Source organism: Chiloscyllium punctatum, chromosome 48, assembly GCF_047496795.1.
Source record: "Chiloscyllium punctatum isolate Juve2018m chromosome 48, sChiPun1.3, whole genome shotgun sequence".
NCBI lineage: Eukaryota > Metazoa > Chordata > Chondrichthyes > Orectolobiformes > Hemiscylliidae > Chiloscyllium > Chiloscyllium punctatum.
The window spans coordinates 30,887,849-30,901,843 of NC_092786.1; the positions used below are offsets into that span (position 1 = coordinate 30,887,849).

Below are 13,995 nucleotides of genomic sequence, written 5' to 3' on the forward strand. Positions count from 1 at the left end.
AATAAGAAAACATTAGCGTTTAGACTATCTTCTTAATGTATTTTGAGGGGGGTCTGTTCTGGTCCATAACAAGCACATCATCTCAGCTACCATACAAACACAGTGCTGAGGCAGTACAGCTACCCTTAGAAAGGGCAGGAGCAGGAATAGCCTCTTAACTGCTAAAGCTTGGATTTCCTTCAGTAAATATGATGGCTTTCCAAATACTGGATCTTCTATCCTGCACAATATTAAGAGTCTCAATAAGCCAATTGGTTTTAAGATGTGTATTATTGCAAATCAAGACTTTATTTTTTTATATAAAAATGCAACGAACAATTGAATGAATGAAATTCAGTCTTTCATACAAAATGCAATGCCATAAATTAGATTGAATCAAGTTTATTTTTCAATGCTTCTTGCATTTGTTGATTGTGTTTTACAGTGTTCCTGCGGGATACGTCTACAGGGCAAATGTCTAGCAAAGTTATCGACTCAAAATAGTGTGGATTGCGATATCATGGTTTGACCTTTCTGTTTCTTGTATAATGAAATGATGTAGCACATGTGCATAATACACCTCCAACAAAATCGCCCCTCCAACACTGAATAAAGATACTGAAGTTGCACAGGATTATTGGCAATTGATTAATCCAGGGATAGGTTTGTAAACTGCTTTACAATAACTGCTTTATTGGACTGTGATTGTGGAATCTTACAGCTAGAGGTAGCCATTTGATCCATCCTGTCCATGAATGCCCAACCTATACATTTCTTATTCCCAAAGTAGTTGTCTGTGTTTTTACAGAAATATTTCCAATATTCAATTCAATTTGTTTGTCATGCCTGAACTGAACACGATTAAAATAATTCGGCTCTGTTTATACTGAATTAACTGATCGCACTACTGCTCCATACCATAGCTTGGTTAAAAAGGAAACTGAGCTGAGTTTCAGAATTGCTGTAAACTTCCTAACTCTCTAATTGGGCAAATGCTGTATCGATGTTATTTTGAAAAGAAACCGGGAATTTCCACCCTTTTTCTCTTTCTGTGAAATGAGCCAACGTCAGAAGATACAGACAGGTTAGCCAGTCCAGAACTAACTCAGCTGAGTTGGATGCGTCTTCTTCAAAAGCCTTGGTGTGGTCTTGCCTCTTCGTTCTTACTTAGCCTCGTGCTGCCAAGACAACAGAGGTCACCACGCTTCCAATGATCACCATCGCAGCTCCGAACAGCCACTTCCAAGGGATAGCCTGCAACACAACATGGAGGTTAGTGGTGCAAAGCAGTGATCTCTCAAAATGCGCTTCTCATGTTGATCTGGGTTACATTGCAGTCAGATAAATGTCATACCAGGCCTGACTTCTGAGACTCTGAATGAAATGTTGCTCGTTTTTCCCCAGGTTTCTGACACAAGCTGTTTTTTAGCTTCAAGGTTCCTCCCCGACCAGTCCTTTTCTGTACTAGCTTGGAGAGCTCTGCATGAATGGCCTGGAGAAAAATTTAAACGTCGATTATCATTCATTGCCTGTGCCTTTGGATATAGTTTCGTAAATATTCGCACAAAAGGAATATCCAGTTTTCTCACGTGGTCAAAGAAACAAACGTAAATCTTTGGACCTTTCCATGGAGATGTTTCCCTGTGGGATGCTCATAAGAACCAACCAGCTTATCTGCAGTTTCTTTAATAGGATCAGTTTTAAAATGGTCCTCACCTACTCTCACAGTGCCCACTCACCTTCATTTTCCCTTGATTCAGCAAACCCACTTGGCTAAAAGGATGCGTGAGCATAGAGTATTTTTATTTTCTCACTTTTGTGGTCAAATCAATATGTGGCCACTCACTCACTCATCCCACCTATCTCTAGTGATCTTTAATATATCCCCCACCTCCCCACCAGGATCTCCACATTCCTTTGATTTGGCCATTTTTGTAGCCACCCCCCCCCCCCCCCCAGAATGTCCTTTACCCCTATCTGTCAATTTTCAGGATCCCAGTCTCTACAGCCCCCTCTCTACACCTCTTCACCCCCATTGCTACTTAAATCACCCCCTTTTGATGTACTCCTTCAGCCAAGCCTTTGGTCACCTGCCCCAATTTCTTCTTCTTTGGCCTTGGCGCCAATTAGTTTGTTTAAGAATGAAGTCCTGTAGCAAGTTTTAAACATTAAAGCCACTATGTGACTGCAAACTGTTCTTGTTTTTTTGTTACATCTGTGTGCTCCTTATGTGTTTCCTGGTAATTCCTCACTTAGTTGTGGCTACATTCCTGACTATCACAGCAAGAAGTGAAAAATCCTTAGGTGAAATGTGGTTTCCCATAGGAATCAATGTTAAAGTCAGAAATGGTTTCTTGTGGACATTTTGTGCCATTACAAAGCAATGCACAGGTTGAAATACAGTATAGTACAGCCATAGAGTCATACAGCATGGAAACCGAGCGCTTAGACCATAGTGGGAATACCCACTATGTTCCCAAACCAAACTACTCCCATTTGCTTGCCTTTTGCCTGTATCCCTCCAAACATTTCCTCTGCATGACCTTATCCAAATATCTTTTAAATATTGTCACTGTACACGCATCCACCAATTCCTCTGGCAGTTCATTTCCACATCCGAATCAGTCCCTGTGTAAAAAAGATGCCCCTCATGTCCTTTTTAAGTCTTTCTCCGCTCACCTTAAAAATATGCTCCCTAGTTTTGAATTCCCCCACCGTGAGGAAAAGGTCTTTCTTATTCACCCTCATGATTTTGTAACCTTTATAAGATAACCCGTCAACCTCCTACACTCCAGAGAAACAAGTGCCAGTCTATCGCGCCTATCTTTATAACTCAAACCCTGCATTCCTGGCAACATTCTGAAAAATCTTTTCTGAGTCCTCTCCAATTTAATATGTCCCAGGAGACCAGAACTGTACACAGCACTCCAGAAGAGACCTCACCAACTTCCTGTACAACCTCAACATGACGTCCCAACTCCTATTCTCAAATGTCTGAGCAATGAAGGCAAGTCTGCTGCACACCTTCTTGACTGCCCTGTCAACCTGTGACACAAATTTCAAAGAACCATGTACCTGAAACCCTAGGTCTCTCTGTTCTACAACACAACCCAGGGCTGTTCCATTATTTGTATAAGCCCTGCCCTTGTCTGTATTACCAAAATGCAATAGCTCACATTTATTCATTAAACTCCATCTGTCACTCCTCAGCCCTTTGACCCAATTGATGAAGATCTTTTTGAAATCTCAGATAGCCTTCTTCGCTGTCCACTACACCATCAATTTTGGTGTCATCTGCAAACTTACTAATCATGCCTCCTATAGTCTCATCCAAGCCACTTATATAAATGACAAACAAAAGGGGATCCAGTACTGATGCCTGTGGAATAACACTCCACAGGCCTCCAGTCCGGAAAGCAACCCTCCACCACCAACCTCTGTCTCCTATTGTGAAGCCAATTTTGGATCCAACTAGCAAATACTTCCTGAATCCCATGTGATCTAACTTTACTAATTAGTCTACTATGTGGAACCTTATCAAAGGTTTACCTAACTCCACATAAACAAGGTCCATGCCTCTGCCTTCATCAATCTTTTTGCTTACTTCCTCAAAACACTCAAGTGAATTTGTGAGACATGATTTCCCTTGTATACTACCTTTAATCAGTCCTTGCTTCTCCAAATGCATGTAAATTATATCTTTCAGAATCACCTCCAACAATTTACCCGCCACCAATTGCAGATTCACGGGTCTATAGTTCCCAGGCTTCTCTTTACAGATTTTCTTTAATAAAGGTCCAACATGCCTATGGCCATAATAGTCTGAACAAAAGCTGCCCGATCTCTTCTGATCTCAGAACCCAAGCATGCTCAGGCCTGGTTAGTACTTGGATGCGAGACCACCTGGGAATACCAGGTGCAGTAGGCTTTAAAAGAGTCCACTGCATTTTGTCATTATATAAATGATTTGGATGTGAACATACGAGGTATAGTTAGTAAGTTTGCTGATGACACCAAAATTGGAGGTGTAGTGGACAGCGAAGAAGGTTACCTCAGATTACAACGGGATCTTGATCAGATGGGCCAATGGGCTGAGAAATGGCAGATGGAGTTTAATTTAGATAAATGTGAGGTGATGCATTTTGGAAAGGCAAATCATACAAGTTATTGGTAAGGTCTTGGGGAGTGTTGCTGAACAAAGAGACCTTACTTCCTTGAAAATGGAGTCACAGGTAGATAGGATAGTGAAGATGATGTTTGGTATGCTTTCCTTTATTGGTCAGAGTATTGAGTACAGGAGTTGGGAGGTCATGTTGTGGCTGTACAGGTCATTGGTTAGGCCACTGTTGGAATATTGCAAGCAATTTTGGTCTCCTTCCTATCGGAAGATTGTTGTGAAACTTGAAAGGGTTCAGAAAAGATTTACAAGAATGGACTGGGGCTGTTTTCCCTGGAGCATCAGAGGCTGAGAGGAACTTGTAGAGGTTTATAAAATCATGAGGGGCAGGGATAGGGTGAATGGGCATTGTCCTTTACCTCAAGTGGGGGATTGTAAAACTAGAGCTTTAGGGTGAGAGGGGAAGAATTTAAAAGGGACCTGAGGAGCAACTTAGGTGCGTATATGGAATGAGCTGCCAGGGGAAGTGATGGAGGCTGGTACAATCACAACATTTAAAAGGCATCTGAATCGGTAAATGAATAGGAAGGGTTTATAGGGATATGGGACAAGTGCTGGCAAATGGGACTAGATTAGTTTAGGATATCTGTTTGGCATGGACGAGTTGGACTGAAGGGTCTGTTTCCACGCTGTACATCTCTATGACTCTATTAGCCACCCTCGAATCCTCCAACACCTCGCCTGTGGTTGTAGATGATACAAATATCTCTGCTAGGGGGCCCTGCAATTTCTTCCCTAACTTTCCACAATGTCCTGGGATAGACTTGATCATGTCCCGGAGATTTATTCATCTTTAAATTTTCTAAGAACTCTCGCACTTTCTCTTCTGTAACGTGATCTATCCTCAGAACATCAATAGTTATTTCCTGGAGTTCTGTGGTCTCCATTTCTTCCTCCACAGTAAAAACTGATGCAAAATATTCATTTAGTATCCCTCCCAGCTCCTGAGGTTCAATACATAGACATTATCCTGGCTGAGATAAAAATAAATCTCTAAATAGAAAAGAAATACAGTTTGATAGTTTAGGACATTTCTCAGGTAAAACTAACTTCTGAATATTCTTAAATTTAAATGGTGTACATTCCTAAATGCCTGCATTTTAAAACAAAATGACAGTTAAATTAAATGCATTTTAAAGTATAGAATAAATAGTATATAATTTAATTGCTATAAATAAAATGTTACCATTAAACTGACCTGACAAAGTTTTAACTGGCCTAGCTCCATCTAGTGGCACCTGCTGGTGAACCAACACCAAGCACCAACTACCACTAGGTGGAGCCCAGGACACCAGTCCAGGTTCAGAACAGCTGAGAGTCTAAAACTAAGAACTAAAGGGTGGAAACGAGAGCTGAAGGAAGTGCAGGTGGTGAGTTAGGGGGCAGTTTACAGGTGTGCAAAGAGAGATTGTGAACAAGAGCTGGAGGAAGATCAGGGGGACTGAGTGTAGGGGTGGACAGACAGGAAAAGGTGGCAAAAATGAGGTTAAAAACTCCTTGGATGCTGCCTGAACTGCTGTGCTCTTCCAGCACCACTAATCCAGGAAAAGGTGGCAGGTCACTGAGGAAGTCTGTAGCAAACATCGTTAAACTGAAGCTCACAATGTTAAACAAATATATAGTCACTATTTTGTTTTCGATGTTAACTGAGTCAACATTATATGAGGATTTAATATAGAGCGGATAAGAATCTGCCCTCATCTTTTCACTTTCTTACAAAACTCAACAAAATTTGTGAAAAGACTAAAGTTTTTGAAAGATTATAGAGCTGGAGAGGTTACAAAGCTAGAGTAGGACAATGTGGGCTTTTGAGCCCATGGATGAGAAAGTAAAACTACACAGTGTTAACTTATTCCTATTCCCTGGAGTCTCGTGAAAATGTCCATGTAGCACACAATACTGGTGTCACTAACTTTGCTAATTTTGATGGAATTTTTGTTCAAGTATCTTTCCATGCCATTTATGTTTATGCTAATGGATTACAACAAATGTAATCATAAACTTGTCTTCGAAATGCGTCATTATGAAGATTTTACTGTGGATTTGAAGTAAAAGCTGGAAAATGAACTGGAAATTAGCCTCTGTTCTGAGGAAGGGTCACTGGATGCAACCGTTAACACTGACCTCTCTCCACAGATGCTGCTAGACCTGCTGAGCTTTTCCAGTAATTTCTGTTTTTGTTGTAAATCAGCCATGTTGAATTGAATACTGGAGTGATGCTGAATAACTTTTTTAATTACAGCAATGATCACTTCAACAGTACTCCATTGGTTGTAAATTACTGTATTAATGGAAATCCTTTTCTCCTCAGTTGCACATGAGGGCTCAATGTAATGTTTCTTACAAAATGTCTGGAATAAATCTACTCCATAATGAAATAAAAGGCATGAAGGGCAATATTTAGTACGGAGACCATCTTATTTGGTTAGTACATGGTATTACCTGACAATACCTGACAATACATGGTATTACCTGGCCAGTGAGTCTCACTTCTGTTGTGGGCAAAGTCTTAGAGAGAATTGTAAGGGATAGGATTTATGCACATCTGGATAAGAATGATGTGATCAAGGATAGTCAGCATGGTTTTGTGAAGGGCAGGTCGTGCCTCACAAACCTTATTGAATTCTTTGAGAAGGTGACTAAGGAGGTAGATGAGGGGAAAGCGGTAGATGTGGTATATATGGATTTTAGTAAGGCGTTTGATAAGGTCCCCCATGGTAGGCTACTGCAGAAAATACAGAGATATGGCATTGAGGGTGAGTTGGAGGTTTGGATTAGGAATTGGCTCTCTGGAAGAAGACAGAGGGTAGTAGTTGATGGCAAAGGTTCATCTTGGAGTGCCGTCACTAGCGGTGTTCCGCAAGGATCTGTTTTGGGACCATTGCTGTTTGTCATTTTTATAAATGACCTGGAGGAAGGGTTAGAAGGTTGGGTGAGCAAGTTTGCGGATGATACGAAAGTCGGAGGAGTTGTAGACAGTGAGGAAGGATATGGCAGGTTACAGCGGGATATAGAGAAGCTGCAGAGCTGGGCAGAAAGGTGGCAAATGGAGTTCAATGTAGCTAAGTGTGAAGTGATTCACTTTGGTAAGAGTAATAAAAAGATGGATTACTGGGCTAATGGTAGACTACTTGGTAGTGTGGAAGAGCAGAGGGATCTTGGTGTCCATGTACGCAGATCTCTGAAAGTTGCCACCCAGGTAAATAGTGCAGTGAAGAAGGCATATGGCGTACTGGCTTTTATTGGTAGAGGAATTGAGTTCCGGAGTCCTGAGGTCATGCTGCAGTTGTATAAGACTCTGGTGCGGCCGCATCTGGAATATTGTGTGCAGTTTTGGTCGCCATACTATAGGAAGGATGTGGAGGCACTGGAACGGGTGCAGAGGAAGTTTACCAGGATGTTGCCTGGTATGGTAGGAAGATCCTATGAGGAAAGGCTGAGGCACTTGGGGTTGTTTTCACTGGAGAAAAGAAGGTTTAGGGGTGATTTGATAGAGGTGTACAAGATGATTAGGGGGTTAGATAGGGTTGACAGTGAGAACCTTTTTCCACGTATGGAGTCAGCTATTACAAGGGGGCATAGCTTTAAATTAAGGGGGGGTAGATATAGGACTGATGTTAGGGGTAGGTTCTTCACTCAGCGAGTCGTAAGTTCATGGAATGCCCTGCCAGTAGCAGTAGTGGACTCTCCCTCTTTATGGGTATTTAAGCGGGCATTGGATAGGTATATGGAGGATAGTGGGTTAGTGTAGGTTAGGTGGGCTTTGATCGGCGCAACATTGAGGGCTGAAGGGCCTGTACTGCGCTGTATTCTTCTATGTTCTATGTTCTAATAGGAGTTTCTTGCTTCGAGTTAACTTTTGACTGTGCTCATGGAACTTGCAGAAGTGCAGTTCTCTGAATCTACAGCAGAGGGCAACCGTAACTAATAATTCTTGCTGAGTGTTGTAGCAGGTATTGTCACCAAGCTGTTTACAACTGTAATGGTAAGCCCAGGTTTCCTTCACGTTCCAGTTCCCTCAGATTGAATTCTGTGAACTTACGCTTAGCTGCATTAAATTCCATTGCTCTGTCTCCAATCTATTTTCCTCTCCTTTGAGTATTTGCTCAGCGCCTCCTATTTGTTGGTGTGGTGGATTGAGTGCCTAAATAAAACAAAGACCCCTGGGTACAGGGCATCTAAATGTATGCTCTCTCCTTCTAGGGTTTGCAGGTCCATTTCAGAGATTGGAGTGTCCACCTTCATTTTTCATTAAACTGAGGCTTTATTCTCTCTCTGAAATGAATGTGAAGTATCCCAGGACTCTTTCGAAGAAGAGTAGGACAATTTTGCCTCACTTGCTGCAAAATTTCATTGCTCAGCTAATGTAATACAAAAAACAAATGAGCTGGCCATGATAACACAGCTGTTTAATGGGAATCTGTTGACCACTGTGGTTCAAAATTACAACTGTGACTTGACAACACTTCAGTAATGTTGGAACTGCCTGGAGACGTGAACGATGTTCCATCAGTGCAAATATTTAATAATCCCCATCTTAATCTGCTCACAGTAACATTCCACAGTCATTTACTGCAGTTTTCACCACCCAGCTGTATGGAACAATCTAGTTGTTCTGGCTGCCTGAATGCAGTTAAATGTGGGACAAACATGTTGCTATGAAAAATGGTTCCATTCCCCTTTGAAAAAAATTATGGAAAGATGGGACTATCTCTGTTCATGTTTTATTATCCTGTGTACTAATGCATACGTGATTCACTGCCAAAAATAACCCAGTAATACTGCAAGTCCCATGTCACAGGCAAATCTTACTTGAGATCCAATTTCACAGAGGGGCGTTCTGATTTTTACAGAGACACTTTGATTTTACAAAGAGATGTTGTGAGTTTTAGAGAGAGATGCTGTGATTTGTAAAGAGCGATGCTGTGTTTTTTTTTACTGAACTCATTTGTGGATAGATTACTGAATGTGCAAACATGTTCCATTGCCTTGGTTGTAAGAACACAACCGGTAAAGGTCAGAACATATGTTAGGAGAAATAAAATTATAATCACATGTTTCTAACAAAGGATACCAAGATTGGGTAAAGCCTCAGTCTTGGAACTTTGAAGCTGACGCCTATCTGAATGTGAGATCATGGTTTATGAACCTATTTAAGATGAGAATATATTATTGTCTTTATATACGATCTGTCTTCCTCTGGATATTATAACTGCTTAATGTTTGGAATTCCACATTACTGTTTGCAGATTTAATTTTGCTTAAGATAATCCTGCTGGGGCTTTTGGCTCTATTTCCTACTTCTCTTTGCAGTAAGCTTTCTTCACAACATTTCAAGCATTCATCTTGTACAGATAATGAATTGTCATCTTAGGTATAAACTGCACACAGTGCAGGACCTGGGTTCTGTGGTTCCTGCTACAACACTGAAGTTACATCAAGACTTTCCTTGTAAACCTGGTGGAAAGGCATAAGGTAATAACACTTTGTACAGTTCAGGAATGTTTATTGTTTATTCACAGGTCGTAAGTGCTGCTGGCTAGGTCAGAATTCATTGTCCGTCTGTAGCTGCCCTTTGAACTGAGTAGCCTGCTTGGCCATTTCAAAGGGCATTTAAGGTTCACCTGGACTGCATGGGTCTGGAGTCACGTGTACAATAAACCAGGTGAGAGCAGTTAATTGCCTTCTCCAAAGGCTACTGTTAAACCAGTTGATTATTTACAACAATGGTTACATTCTTTGTTATCCCCTAATGGGCGGTGTGTGTCACTGGCTGGGCCAACACTTATTGCCAGTCCCTAGTTGCCCTTGGGAAGGTGATTGTGAGCTGTCTTCACTGGACATCACTGAGCAGCTTATTGCTGAGCAGGTGCTGCTTGATAGCACTGTTGATGACACCTTCCCAAAACTTTACTGGCAATCGATAGTAGACTGATGGGACAGTAATTGGCTGGGTTGGATTTGTCCTGCTTTTTTATGTACAGGACATACCTGGGCAATTTTCCACATTGTTGGGTAGACGCCAGTGTTGTAACTGAACTGGAACAGCTTGGCTAGGGGAGCAGCAAGTTCTGGAGCATAAGTCTTTGGTACTATTGCTGGAACGTTGTCAGAGTCCACAGCCTTTGTGGTATCCAGTATCTCCAACCATTTCTTGATATTACGTGGAGTGAATCAAATTGGCTGAAGACTGGTATCTGTACTGCTGGGACCACTGGAAGAGGCCGAGATGGATCATCCACTCAGCACTCCTGGCTGAAGATTGCTGTGAAAGCTTCAGCCTTATCTTTTGCACAGATATACTGGGCTCTTCCATCACTGAGGACAGGGATATTTCTGGAGGCTTCTCCTCCAGTGAGTTCTTTAAATGTCCACCACCATTCACAACTGGATATGGCAGGGCTGCAGAGCTTAGATCTGATCCAAAAGTTATGGAATTGCTTAGCTCTGTCTATCACTTGCTGGTTACGCTGTTTGGAATGTAGGTGGTCCTGTTTGGTGGCATCACCGGGTACGTCTGGTGCTGCTCCTGGCATGCCCTCCTGCACTCTCCATTGAACCAGGGTTGATCTCCTGGCTTGATGGTAATGGTTGTGTGGGGAAATGCCAGGCTGTGAGGTTACAGATTGTACTGGAGTACAATTTTGTTGCTGTTGATGGCCCACAGTGCCTTGTGGATGCCCAGTCTTGAGTTGCTAGATCTGTTCAAAGTCTGTCCCATTTAGCGTGGTGATAGTGCCACACAACATGATGGAGGTTATTCTCAATGTGAAGGCAGGACCTTGTCTCCACAAGGACAGTGCAGTGATTGCTTTTACTGATATTGTCATGGACATATGCTTCTGTAGCCAGCAGATTGGTAAGGATGAGGTCAAGTATGTTTTTTCCTTTTGTTGGTCCCCTCACCGCATACCGCAGACCCAGTGTAGCCGCTAATGTCCTTTAGGACCCGACCAGCTCGCTCAGTGATACTGCTGCTGAGCCACCCCGGTAGGGACCAAGTATATTCTGCACTCTTGCTGCTCTCAGTGCTTCCTCCAAGTATTGTTCGGGAGGCGTACTGGTTCATGCGGCTGAGGGAGGACGATATGTAGTAATCAGCAAGAGGGTTCCCTGCCCATGTTTAACCTGAAGCCATGAGACTTCATGAGGTCTGGAGTCAATGTTGAGAACTCCTATTGCAACTCCCCCCGCCACTGACTGTATATCATTGTGCTGCCATCTCTGCTGGGTCTGTCCTGCTGGTGGGACAAGACATACCCACGATGGTGATGGTGGTGTCTGGGACGTTGTAAGTAAGGAACGATTCCATGAGTATGACTATGTCAGGCTGTTGCTTGACTCGTCTGTGAGACAGCTCTCCCAATTTTGACGCTAGCCCCTAGATATTAGTGAGGCGAACTTTCAGGATTGATAGGGATGTTTCTGCCATTGTCTTTTCCAGTGTCTAGGTCGATGCCAGGTGATCTGTCTGGTTTCATTTCCTTATTGAGATTTGACAGCGATTTATAGAATTGAACAGCTTGCTCGGCCATTTCAGAGGGCAGCTGACAGTCAACCACATTGCTGTTGGTCTGGAGTCAAGTGTGTGCCAGAGAAAGTGAGGACTGTGGGAGGAAACCCACACAGACACGGAGAGAACGTTCAAACTCCACACAGACGGTTACCAAAACTGGAATTGAACCTGGGTCCCTGGTGCTGTGAGGCAGCAATGCTGCCCCTTTCATTTCCTAAAAGCTAGGTATGTAGTTTTCTAGAAAGCTGCAGTTTCTGGTCAATGATGAATGTTGATGGTGAAAACTCAAGGATGCCACAGGGGTAAGATGAAGGTAGTTAGATGCTCTCTTGTTGGAAGTGGCCATTGTCTACCATTTGTGTGAATTGAATGTTACTTAATGCTCAATTGCCCAATCCTGGATGTTACTCGGATCCACTTGAATTATCAATGAATACCTTCAGTTTTAATGTGTGGAAGATTATTGAGGAAGCAGCTGAAAGCATTTAAACCTAGGATGCTACGCATGTGGCATAGGGACCCTTGTGGTGCAGGGTTAATGTCCCTATCTCTGAAGCAGGAGGCCTGTCTTCAATTTCCAGTTGTCTCAGAACTGTCAAGTGATATCTCTGAACAGGTTGATTGAAAATATCTACGTGGGTGGCATAACTGGTGAGAATTGTGTAACTGATGGTGGTTTCATAAATGATAGGAACTGCGTAGTGATGAAAAATTGGCTGGTGTGTGAAAAGGGTATTCAATCTGAACTCACCCCATTTCGAGCCAATGGGTTCAGTTAAAATGGGGCTCTGTTAAGTTCAGTCTGAACTCTGTTCTTAAACCAGACTGGAGAACACAGCAGGACTGATATCAGACAGTCTGCAGAAACAACACAATAACCCAAAGGTGTAATTGCTAGAAAATGAATAAAGCCAGCAGCTCTATAGAGACTTTCATAATATTGGAGCAGTCTGGTAAATGCCTGTCTGATAATAATCCCTTTCTATTACAATGTTTTCAACAATGATCCAAAATAAATGTAAAGTAATAGATTAATGTTTTGTGTCTGTTTCTGTTAGCTTTGTTCGTTCCAATGTCTATTTGTAGCAACATGTCTCGGAGTATATTAAAGTGCTCAGTAATTTGACCTTTGGCTAATCTTGAACTCTGTGCGGATAACAGCTTGTACGTTAAGTGCAGGCAGTCTAAGTAATTCTCCCAGCTTAAGAACCCTGGGGGTGTGCAGAAACAGAAACGATAGACACATTTAGTTTGTTCCAGAGAGTTTGGCTTCTGTGCCATTCTGCTTTATGTGGGATGCAGTTGCTGAATCGGTATGGGAGAAACAAAACCATGATATTTTGCAAAGTCTAAAGCTTGCTCACTGCTCAAAGTTCACAGCTCAGTGCAGATATACTTCAACAACATTGTGGGAGCAGTTAAATATCCAAGCCAAGATAGTCAAATGATTTTTATTAGTTACTCTAGACTCAAGAGGATTTGTGTCTCAATGAAGAGCAAAGCATCATCATTACCCAGGAGCTTTGACGTAATTAAATCTGATTGTACAAATACACATTCCCAATCCCCGCTCAACATCTTCTGTTTGGATTAGCACTGTACCCTGATACATGTCATCTGCAATCTTCTTTGAAGGCAGGGACTAACATCCTTCTGTGTATATGTGTAAAAGGTTACATTGAGGTTTAATGCATTTATTTACCTTTGTACTTGGTTCAAGTTTCAATGCTCTCTTGAGCGTCTCCATAGCTTCCTCATAGTCACCCCGTTCAGATAACAACTGCAACAAATTGGAAAAACAGAATGAATCATTTTGACGCACCAAAAATAAATTGGACCATTACTGGTATGTTTGTTTTGATGGGCAGGCTGCATTTGTATTTTGCCTGGTTAAATGTGTGTGGAAATTTAATTTAAAAAGTCATTTACAATGGCTTCAAGGGATTTTTAGAGCCACAGTGATGTACAACTCAACATTGATTATAATCCGGGGTGAGAGAAAGGTTATTAACTGTTCCAGTCAGTCTGTATTTCTGTCAGTTCATTGCTTGCGTGTAACCGGTTCAAACTCTGAAGCAAATCCACATGACCCTCTCTCCACCCGCTCCCTCATCCTCACCTCCCCAAAACTCTTAGTTTCAAATTCTTACCATCGTACATAAGCTTCATCCGCAAAGTGTTTAAGTCGAGGAGAATGAAGCCCTGGGAGCCGAAGGGATACATTCAAGCAGCTCAAGGGAAATGGGAATAGCACTAACTGGAAAACACAGCTACATGGATGTATGCTAGAGGATTGGAGAATGGACAATGTAATGAATGATTA

The 13,995-nt window shown here is 42.1% G+C and overlaps 1 protein-coding gene across 4 annotated transcripts in view; it reads right to left on the bottom strand.

Annotated features, from left to right (window-relative positions):
• Window positions 1-315: 315 nt before the first annotated feature.
• Window positions 316-13,995, bottom strand: part of LOC140468864 (peptidyl-prolyl cis-trans isomerase FKBP8-like) — a 167,153-nt gene continuing 153,473 nt past the window's right edge. Inside the window, exons 6-8 of one of the 4 annotated variants that reach the window (XM_072564922.1) lie at window positions 13,375-13,452; window positions 1,334-1,471; window positions 318-1,233 (exon numbers count right to left, since the gene is read on the bottom strand). In XM_072564922.1, coding sequence (XP_072421023.1) covers window positions 1,147-1,233; window positions 1,334-1,471; window positions 13,375-13,452 — 303 coding nt within the window. In that variant the 3' untranslated portion in view covers window positions 318-1,146. Of the gene's footprint in view, window positions 1,234-1,333; window positions 1,472-13,374; window positions 13,453-13,995 lie in introns of all 4 variants that reach the window. The other 3 variants (XM_072564921.1, XM_072564924.1, XM_072564923.1) reach the window with 3 other exon arrangements.